Source organism: Salvia splendens, unplaced genomic scaffold (assembly GCF_004379255.2).
Source record: "Salvia splendens isolate huo1 unplaced genomic scaffold, SspV2 ctg420, whole genome shotgun sequence".
Lineage (NCBI taxonomy): Eukaryota > Viridiplantae > Streptophyta > Magnoliopsida > Lamiales > Lamiaceae > Salvia > Salvia splendens.
In genome coordinates, this window is record NW_024599070.1 from 1 (window position 1) to 11800 (window position 11800).

The 11800-nt window shown below is 38.3% G+C and overlaps 1 protein-coding gene across 1 annotated transcript; it reads right to left on the bottom strand.

Moving 5' to 3' along the window:
- Nucleotides 1-259: 259 nt before the first annotated feature.
- On the bottom strand, nt 260-1228 carry LOC121790137 (RNA-directed DNA methylation 4-like; the record flags this gene model as incomplete). Its single annotated transcript, XM_042188417.1, has 3 exons — nt 1058-1228; nt 897-980; nt 260-352 (listed from the first exon to the last, which is right to left on the bottom strand). Coding segments are annotated over exons 1-3 (271 nt in total), but the record flags the coding sequence as incomplete, so codon positions are not given.
- Nucleotides 1229-11800: the final 10572 nt, after the last annotated feature.

An 11800-nucleotide genomic window follows, 5' to 3' on the forward strand; every position in this document is an offset into this window, starting at 1 on the left:
AAACTCCGTTTTCGTTTTTCATTTTCTCTTCTGATTCCAACTTGTCTGATGAATTAGGCTGCAAAATATATGATAAATTACTGAACTTCCTATTTCTCTTACAGTCAGGAAATACAATCCATATAATCTGCTATAATATGTCTTAAACAATGCTAAAGCGGAAGTGACAAAGACAACAGCTGTACTTTCCATAGTTACTATTCTACAGTCGACACCACCCAGAAGATAATCACTATTTATAAGGAACCTAAGAACTGACCACGAAAGATCGCAAGCACATCAAATGTATCCTTGGAGCTAGCAACTGTCTCCACATGTCGTACCAAGATTTTTTGCGTCTTGAATTCCTCCACTAAAAGATGTCAAAGGCGTGATTAACAATTGTCATTAATAAATACATAAACAGGCAAAAATCTTCAAGTCAACATCAAAACATTTACTACACTGAAACTAACTGAACAAACTATTTCAGCACACAAGACATTAAAGGTTTCTAACAGCATGTAATATCATATTCTGCTTTTTGCATAAGTACTCAGTCCATTGCTGCATAGATGTAAAATGTAATGCAGTAGAAGGAGACCTTCAGCGACACTACAGAGTAAACACTATCCTCCAACCATGCTAATTTCTACTTAAGCACTTTGCCACTTGTGTGTTTCAGAAAATTGATTGCTCACAGCTCCAATTCTTAAATTCCAAGTCATAGTTTCGATTTAAAGTGTTGTTTATGTTCATAGCTGACAAAATCTAGCATTAGACTCGATAAACGTGTAAAATTGAAGGAGCACAAGAAGTAATTCAATCAAATCGCGAAAAATTGAAAATAAAAGGTAAAGGATAACTAAAAAAGAAACACATTAAACCAAAACGAAATAGTACACGATATAACGCACCTTTACTCGAAGAAGCATCAGATATTGATAGCTTTCCGAAGTCGATCAACGGACGCTTAGCAGGCCTCTCATGGATTTCCAGCCCTAATTGAGGGGCAAAGCTCAAAATCAACAGCTTAGAGAACACAAAGAAACAAAAATTTCGCAACACAGCTACTCACAAAAAGCATCGAGCGCAAACTGAGAAACTTTTCGCTTAACCCTAACAATCACAGGCTTGTCGGCAGTAGGAGGAGCAGAGGAACTCTCCGCCATTATCGTCGGATTCGATCAATTTCGTGAGTTAGGGCTTAAGGTTTTAATCCACATGTATTTGCGGGAGAAATAGACTACAGTTTTGAAATTTATATTTATTGCCAATGCCTTTCTCCATTTGCTATTTGTCATTATTTTTTTACTACTGAATTAATTTATTACTATCATCCACAATAGTTTGATAGTATAAAATTAATAAAACCAAAGAGAATGAAAGAAACCAAAGAGAGTTGAGTAATGAGTTGTGAGACGCTTAGAAGTTAGAATCAAGAGAGTGGAGGAGAAAAAAGTTCAAGGAACAAAATGAAACATTGATAAATTAGGGCTAATGGGCTATAATTCGTTTAGTTGGTTATGATCGATCGATCGGTTTTCGAATCAATTACCATCAAACATAAGCATTGGAATGGATTGTACTCGTTCAACGCGGCTATCTGTTACCGATTAACTTTATGTATTTTGTGCAATAAGCAATTAACTGATAACTGCATAACAATATAAGTAGCCTTAAGTGCAACAATCTGAAGGAGAAATACTCATCACAGAAAAATACATTGATGATCTCTTGAAAATTTTCACAGAGGAAATTGAAATTTAGTTTTATCACCAATTAACGAATTGTAAGATTAAGAATGGTGATTATTCTAAAAAAGTTGATGCACAACTCTTAGAATTCTTGTTGGTTCGCTTATTTACCTCACCAACACAAGGCTATATATATTGTTCAAAATGTGAGTATGGTATCCGAGGTTCTTAAATGGGCCCAACTAAACTTCATTTTGCAATAGCAAAACTGATTTTAAGATATTTGCTAAGGTACAATAACAATGAACATCAAATATAGATTGAAATAAGAAATGTGTAAGTTCATTCACAATACAAACGGGGGATAGTGAAGTCATCCACATCCATGTCTCAATACCATCTCATTCCTTAATTATTCATTGGTCACATTGCACTTTTTACCTCATCTCTTAACTAAGAGACAACATCTGCAACCCTCCATCTCTTAATCATCTCATCCCTTAACTATTCATTCAATTTCATTTTTTATTTTTATTTCCAACAAATTCAATTTATATTTCATTGAAATATTAAATTAATACTAATAATTCATAAAATCATTAAATTAATACTAATAATATTTGGGAGAAGAATATTGTTTTGAGATGAAGAATGTAGAGTGTTTGAGTGAGAATAGAGAGTTTTTTTTATGGTGGATAATTTGTGGGAATGATTTGATATTTATAGAAGTGATTGGGGGCTTAAAAAAACAGAAAAAAAATTAAAATATTGGAAAAAACGGCTAGTATTTTTGGGCGAATTTTTTTAAAAAATTTTGCCTTTTTCAGAATTTTTTTTAAAAAAAATATTTTTCAACGGATATAAACGACGCCCACTCGCGGGCCGGTGAGTGGACGTCACGGCTGCACGGGAGCTTGCCAGCTTCCTCTCCGGGGCGAGACACGAGACGAGACGGGCACCCCGCATCGCCGGCTCGATGCTGTCTCGTCTCGCCGAGACGAGACCGAGCTGGCAACGAGCCAGCGCTGCGGATGCTCTGAAGATTCTTTGGATGGCCGAAAGAGCACTTCGAGCTATTTATTGTCTCTTGGAGTTAACATAGTTACATGAAGTTCAATGAAGCAAAAGTAATTGACTTAGTCAATCGTTGAAGCGAGGTACATAACTACTTCTAATGTTATTCACGAAGAAGAAACGAGGTTTAAAGGGTTAGGGATGTGATCAATTACTAACTTTCTTAAGTTGCTAACTTGCTAACATATGCATTAAAAATGTCAACACGGTGATATTAAAATGTTATCATATAATTTTGTTGAACTTCAATATACTGTGTTGATATTATGTGTTGACATTTTAATATATTCATATTGACATTTTTAATACACTGCGTAACACACCCGAGAGAGTTATTGGAAGATTTGCAGCCAATTTAAAAAGAATCTACAACGATACAGTATGCCAATAATAACAATGAAAAAATATCTGATGTTGCATTAAAGATCAAAGCATACTGAACTGCGTCATCATTTCATTCAAGATATGATGAGCAAAATAGAAATAAATTTGGAATTTGTCGAAACTAAGAAGCAACTTGCTCCTTTTGTACTACGCAAGGATGCTGAGAAGTACTCCCTCCGTCCCAAGGAATTTGGGTGGCACGGGATTTATGTAGTTTTATTTTGTTTGTTGGATGAAGAGAGTAAATTAAGAGAGATAGAATAAAGTAGAGATAAAAACATGGGCGTAGCTAGGAATTTGTAGAGAGGGGGGCAAATTTTTATACGAAGGAATTTTAAGTATTTTTGAGTAGGGGCATTTAGTAAGAGATTGAATGAAATAAAATTTATAATAGGTAATATATATACATGTGTTGGAAAATGAGGAGGGGCAAATGCCTCACCTAGGCATAATGTAGATTCGCCCCTGGATAAAAGAATTTTCATTTTTAGTAATAGATCATCTTGGTGGGACAAACTAAAAATGAAAATATGTCATCTTCAGTGGGACATAAGGACTGAGGGAGTATAATTTTTTTACACAAAAAAGCTCTAAGCATCTCGATGAGAAACACACCAAACTCCAAGGTAAAACAAGGTGAAGCAGAAAATAAAACCAAAGCAACTAAGGTACCAATTAAATCCTATCCACACATAAACCAGAAAAAAAAAAACTAAATAACACAACAAGCACTAAAAGGCAAACAAAACAAGACCTCCAACAATGCAGATCATTAAGAATCCGAAGATGTAGCAAGAAATAGAAACAAAGGATTAGCAAAATACATCACTGATAGTCTTCGACTCTATGCTACGTTTTACGACTCTCTCTCCGACCATATTCTACTTTAGCCAAATTCTAACTCATTTGTCTAGGTAAATAAGGAAATTATGGGCACTGCCTTTTAGTCCACGACCCCAATCTCCACAGAATTAGCTCCTTCTCCATGTCAAAACGGATCCCATAGAATATTCACACCAAGAGAGAAGATTGAGGAGAATAATTAATTGATTGCTAGGATTGATTCAATTGTATAAAATCCGAAAATAGATTGATTACATTTACAGCTTTACCATAGATAGGAATGATTCTATCCTATATAATGTAGAGGCCGTACATTATTCAAATCATCAAGCAATACACTACATCTTCTACTCTCAAACATCCTATATCTTTCTTTCGTCAATATGAGTATCACCTCTCTCGATTACCATCGTTAAGATGGTATCAGAGCAGGAAATCAACAAAAAGCCTCAAATGGAGGTCAATCAAATACACACTCTCGAGCTATTGATCGAGTCTATCTCAAATTTAATTGATTTGTACAAAGCCAACACAAATCAAAACCAAAAATCCTACCACCCGAAGAAAACCAGCGGCGAATCTGCCACTACTCCGAAGAAAACCAGCGGCGAATCTGCTAAACTTCGGGACAAAGAAGAAGATGATGAAAATTTCAAGCATCGTGAGGCTGTTACAGAGATGAGGGAGAATTTCATGAGAAAAGTAGCTACACTAAAGAGTGAACATGCGAATATGTGGGAAGAGTTTCTTCAGTTACATGAACAGAGGAGGCAACAAGCATGTCAACACATTCCTGAATCTGGTTTTGCTGGTTATAAGCAACCGACTTACCCAGACTTTAACGATTCTCCTTCCAATCGACGTCTCGGAGTATTCAGTCAGCGGCCGGCGGCGCCGACGCTAGAGCTCTCAGAGGGTGAAGGAGCGTCGGCGGCTTTGCGGTGGAAAAGGAGGAAGAAGCAGAGGAGGTGCAGGGCCAACGCACCGACGGACAGCGCCTATCCACCGTCCTCGGTGGAGCTGCCGGACTCCCGCCGCCTCTTCTGCCGGCCAGCAAGCCCGGCACCGTCCTCAGCCTCGGAAGCATGTCGGCCATACCTCCAGCCTCCAGCCTCGGAAGCCTGTCATCCTCAGCGTCCCTCCCGTATAATGACGACGCCTTCTCCGACAAGGGCCTATCCATCGAAGAGCATCGACGGCGGCGGCAGCTTTGCTATGGGAAACAGGAAAGAAGTGAAGAAGAATGAAGGGGAGGCGGCTGGGGTTTCCGAGAATGGGGGAGATCTTCAATCAAATACCCAGACTCTTACAAATCCCAAATTCAACCCCTCTAATTTCCCTATACTACAAATCCCACCCCAGATTCATACCCAATCCCAAAATCCACCCACGAAAAATCAAAAATCCCAAAACCGACCCCATTTCTCCCAAATATACCAGAAACCACTCCAGATCTGTCCTAAACCTCACAATGCCCCACGAATTTTACCCAAAACTCACAATGACCCCAAAACTGCCAAAACATTGCAGATTACTCCTCAAATTCAGCCATTTACTCTGTGTAAAAATTCTTTTGAACCCCTAGCATGTTCTTCAACCTAACAATCACATACCAAAGACACCCAATGGATATTTGATTGCGGGGCTACCGACACAATGTCATTTGATGCCTCAGATTTTTTATCCATTTCAAAGTCAGAAAAAACCTATGTCCAAACTGCCAGTGGAGACCTAGCGCAAGTCCGGGGGGCAGGAACAATTAATATTTCTCCTACTATAAGCCTGTCTAACTGCCTTTATGTTCCGTCATTATCACATAAGCTCTTATCCATTAGCCATGTGACTAAGGAACTAAACTGCAAATTACTGATGCAACCGGAATTTTGTATGCTGTAGGATATCAAGACGGGGACGATAGTTGGGCGTGGCACTGAACGATGCGGACTGTACTATGTGGATGAGATAGTCCAACAGAGTACTGCAATGCTGACTCACGGACTGACAGACATGCAGGCTTGGCTTTGGCATCGTCGGTTAGGACACCCATCTATAGGATATCTTCGTCTACTTTATCCTAAATTAACTACTTCTATGCAGTCTTTTCATTGTGAAACTTGTTTGTTGGCCAAAAGCCATAGACACTCGTTTAAGTTGAATAATACTAGAATGAACAAACCTTTTGCGTTGATTCACTCTGATGTGTGGGGCCCTGCGCCTGTTACTGGGGTCAAGGATTTCGTTATTTTGTGTTGTTTGTGGATGATTATTCTCGTATGACGTGGGTTTATTTTTTGAAAAATAAGTTCGAAGTTTTGGAAAAATTCACAGATTTCTATACACTTATCCAAACCCAATACAATCAGAACATCCAAATCCTTAGGTCAGATAATGGGGGAGAGTTTGTGAATGGGAGAATGCAAGACTTTTTTCGAGAAAGGGGTTTAGTCCACCAAACTTCTTGTGCGTATACTCCAGAACAAAATGGAGTAGCAGAACGGAAAAATAGATACATCCTTGAAGTCACCAGAGCCCTCTTAATCGAGTCCAAAATACCTAAAACTTTCTGGCCAGAAGCCGTAGCCACCGCTGTCTATCTCATGAACCGCCTACCTACTGGAATCCTACAATTCAAAACTCCCCTAGATACTTTCTCCAAACATTTTGAATTACCATCTTCACTGTCGCTTGAACCTAGAGTTTTCGGCTGCTCAGTCTTCGTCCATATTCCTAAACATGAGCGTACTAAGTTTTCACCTTGTGCCCTCAAATGTGTTTTCTTAGGGTATGGAAAAAATCAAAAAGGTTATAGGTGCTATGATCCGGCTACAAGTCGTATGCACACGACAATGAATTGTGACTTTGTGGAAGGAGAATACTTCTATAGCCAATCTAGTAGTCAGGGGGAGATTCAACCGGAAAATAATCCTACTAGTGACCTACTAAATTGGCTCCCTACACCTATGCCTTACCAGGGGAGAAACCAGTCAGGGGGAGAAGACGAGCCTAAGCCAAGCCCTGTCACAGACGTTGGTCTAACAGAGGAAAGTAGTGGTACCGCCGGACAGTCAAATCCCATTGAACAGGACGAGGAGTTAGGTGCCATTGCTCAACCGCCAACCCCGTCTTTGAATCCAGAGGTAAACAATTCTGATCCGGATAATATATGGTTAGAAAGTACTAGTGATGACAGGGACGGTGGAGATGACACGCAAACCAGTAGTGGAGACCAAGATACAGGGCAACCATATGAATTACCACCCAGAAGTACACGAGGGGTACCGCCACGGAGATACTCTCCAGACTGGAAAGGGAGAAAGGCCAGATATGCAGTGGCGAACATAGCTCAAGGACAACTTTCGTGTATGGCCCGTGCGTTTGAAGCTGCCCTATATGAAGAAGAGGAGATACCACAGTCATTTGAGGAGGCCTCAAGACACAAACATTGGAGAGAGGCCATGAAGAAAGAAATAGATGCACTAATAAAGAATGAGACATGGGAGAAGTGTACACTGCCGACAGGGAAGAAGCCAGTCGGATGCCGATGGATATTCACTATAAAAAGGAGAGCCGATGGTTCAATCGAGAGGTATAAGGCGAGACTTGTGGCGAAGGGATACACACAAGTGTATGGAGTAGACTATGAAGAAACCTTTTCTCCAGTCGCGAAGCTCAACACCGTCCGAGCACTATTGGCTGTAGCAGCATGCAGAGACTGGCCCCTACACCAGTTCGACGTCACCAACGCCTTTCTCCATGGAGAACTGGAGAAAAATAAGGAAGTCTATATGGAAGTGCCACCGGGATGTTCAGCAGATTTTGGAAAAGGCCAAGTATGTCGTCTAAGGAAAACCTTGTATGGGCTAAAGCAGTCTCCAAGAGTTTGGTTCGGAAGGTTTTGTCAGGCAATGATCAAACAGGGTTTCAAACAAAGTCAGTCAGATCACACACTTTTCACGAAGAGAAGAGGAGACAAAATCACTTGTCTAATCATCTACGTGGACGACATGATCATCACAGGCGATGACAGTGAAGAAATTCAAAACCTGCGAGAGAACCTATTCAAGGAATTCGAGATGAAGGATCTAGGAGCATTGAAGTACTTCCTTGGAATAGAAGTGTTGAGATCCAGACACGGAATATTTCTAAGGCAAAAGAAGTATGTCCTGGATTTGTTGGCAGAAACAGGCCTATTAGAATGCAAGCCAGCCGAAACTCCCATGACCCCGAACCACGGTCTAAAAGTGGAAGAAGGAACCGCACTTGCAGACCGCGAACGGTATCAGCGGCTAGTGGGAAAGCTTATCTACTTATCCCACACTCGGCCAGACATTACGTATGCAGTGGGCATCGTGAGTCAGTTTATGCATCGACCACAAGCTGACCACATGGAAGCAGCCTTGAGAATTGTCCGGTATCTAAAAGGAACAGTGGGTTATGGAGTATTCCTAGCTAAGAGAGAGACACTTGAAATCGACGGATACACTGATGCAGATTGGGCAAGTAATCCCGTCGATAGAAAGTCAACAGGAGGCTACTTCACGTTCGTTGGAGGCAACCTTGTCACGTGGAGAAGCAAGAAACAAAAGGTGGTGGCCCTCTCTAGTGCCGAAGCCGAGTTTAGAGGAATCAAGAGTGGACTCATGGAGATCATGTGGTTGAGGAGGTTGTTAACCGAAATTGGCTACCCACCTAAACGGACGAGTCAACTATTCTGCGACAACAAGGCAGCAATCAGTATTTCAGAAAATCCAGTGCAACACGACAGAACAAAACATGTAGAAGTCAACCGACACTTCATCAAAGAAAACCTTGAGGCAGGCACCATTGAGTTCCCGTTTGTGCGTTCGGAAGACCAATTAGCAGACATCTTAACTAAAGCCGTTCATCCGAAAGCCTTCAAGGAGATTTTGGACAAGTTGAGAATCGGGGATACCGTTTCTCAACTTGAGGGGGAGTGTCAAAACGGATCCCATAGAATATTCACACCAAGAGAGAAGATTGAGGAGAATAATTAATTGATTGCTAGGATTGATTCAATTGTATAAAATCCGAAAATAGATTGATTACATTTACAGCTTTACCATAGATAGGAATGATTCTATCCTATATAATGTAGAGGCCGTACATTATTCAAATCATCAAGCAATACACTACATCTTCTACTCTCAAACATCCTATATCTTTCTTTCGTCAATATGAGTATCACCTCTCTCGATTACCATCGTTAAGACTCCACATTCTATCTAGGTTCCATCTTTTCAAAAATAACTTTGTTTCTGAGCTACCAGATAGACCATGAGATCACGTAGAAGAGAGAGTTTCATTTTCAAAATATACCCTCAACACTTGAAAAAAAAAACGTCCTTCTTGTTGGTGCCCCAACTAAAATTAGATAACGCAAATGGAAGCGTTCTATAAAAATAAAAGATTAAGTTCATTTGTCTTAATTTAGGGACTCTTTCTTTTGTGTCCTAAATTGTTGTTATTTTTTAAAACTTTCTAACGCAAGTGATTGCATCTCAATTTTTGTATCCCTAAAGGATAAGTTTTTTTAAGTAGTCTAATTTGGGAGACGACCCGAAATAGTAAAACTAGTCTGTTTTTTAAGGACGGGGGAGTACTAATTTTTATTCACGAAAAATAACTTTTATTTGCAAAAATAATAGAGTAAATTTTATGCACAAGAATAGTAACTTTATTTATTAGAACAATAACTTTTGTACAGTAAAAAAATAAATTCTTATATTAAAATAATAATTTTTATTAATTAGAACAATAAATTTTATCAGAAAAAAACAGTAGCTTTTATCCACAAGAATAGTATTATTAGAACAAATTCTATGGTACATTAAAACAATAATTTTTATCTAACTTAGAATAATAGTAATGTTTGTTTATAAAATAAGTATACTTTTCATTCATTAGAAAGATAATATTATTTTAAACGTAACAATACAATATTAATTTTTATAAAAATATTAAATTTAATTTATAATAAATAACTTTTGTTTAGTAAAAAGTTTTCGTAATAATGAACCGTGATCAATCTTATTACCAGCATCAAATTAATTATGGATTATGATATTATTAAATGGAATGTCATGTCTGATTTATGAATATATAAAAAAGGAAAGAAAACAAATAAGGAAAACGAAAACCATCATACTACCTAATTGAATGAAATTAAAACCATTTAAATAATAATAAAAAATTAATCAACGGGGATTGAAGCAATGCTCCTACTCCAGCATATCCTCTTCGCTAGTGTTTGTTAATCAACTTTATCTTTTTTTCGTAAGAAAGATCTATATAATTATGTTCCATCACAAATTCAAAGATTTTCAACAATATAATAAGTAACATACTCCGTATTCATTTAGGGAAATTAAATTTATGTCATTACATGAAGTGATAATAGGATATTATTAACCAAAAAACTTATTTGACCAAATACAACAAACTAATTAATGCGAGTTATGTATTTTTATTTCTAAATAAGTCAAGATTCTATTGTTGGCAACCCAAATATGTTAAAATCTCATTTTATATTTAGAAATTTAAATTATGAAACAATGAATCTTATTTTGTGATTCAAACTTTCCAAACATGGAAAGAAATGAAAGTAAAGGGGAAAAAATAGTGAGAAAATGCGACATTAGCTCCTATATAAAGTAATGCATGTGTTACTAATTTCTGAAGCAACACTGAAAATTAACAGATAAAAATGTCAAATTTCAATGTTCTCTTGCTTCTTGGACTCTTGGCTATTAGCAATTCCCCTTCTCTCGCTCATGAACAAGAAGAGGGCATGAAGTGGAATATCGATTCACCATTCAAGCGTCATCACCACCATGAACATGAGCTTGGTGGCCCTCCAAGACACCATGGTCATGGTCATGCTCCTGCTTATCCTCCTCATCACCATGCCCCATCTCCGCATGCCCATCTCGTCCATCCTCCTCAACACCATGCCCCGTCTCCACATGCCCACCACGCTCGTCCTCCTCACCATAACGACCACGAGCAATATGCTCATCCTCCAAGACATCATGGTCATGGTCATGCTCCAGGTCTTACTCCTCAACATGCTCAATCTCAAAGAGACCATGGTCATGCTCCAGCCCCTACTTCTCAACATGCTCATTCTCCAAGACAACATGATCATGCCCATTCTCCAATACATCATGGTCATGCCCATTCACCGAAACATCATGGCCATGCTCATTCTACGAAATACCATGGCCATGATCCTGCCCCTTCTTATTAATGAATATTGAAAAGCATAGTATCGTTGAATAAAAATTTAGGCACTAATAATTGTAATAGCTTCAAATTATAAATGCTAGGAGTACTACATTTCTTGTAATACCTTTTCTAATTTAGTGTTTGAAGTTAGTTTGTGCTGAAGATTTTTGTGAAATCAATTTTAATATTGTGGCAATTTAGTTATTGGTGTTGATGGTTTTTATGAAATAAATTTGAACATTTAGGCAATTAAGTTGCAGAGTAACTATGAATGAAATCACACTGAAACTCAATTTTATATGTATGCACAGGACCTCCAACAACACAGATCATTACAAAAAACAATAACAAAAAGTTAAACAACACAATGAACACTAAAAGGTCAATATATGAGGACCTCCAACAATGCAATGCAGATGATTAAGAATCCAAAGAAATAGAGACAAAGGATTAGCAAAAAAAACCCCGATGGTCTTCGACTCTCTCTCAACCATCTTCTACTTCAGATATTAGCTCTCCACGGCCCCAATCTCCATAGAATTAGCTCATTCTCCACATTCTATTGGGGTTCTATCTTT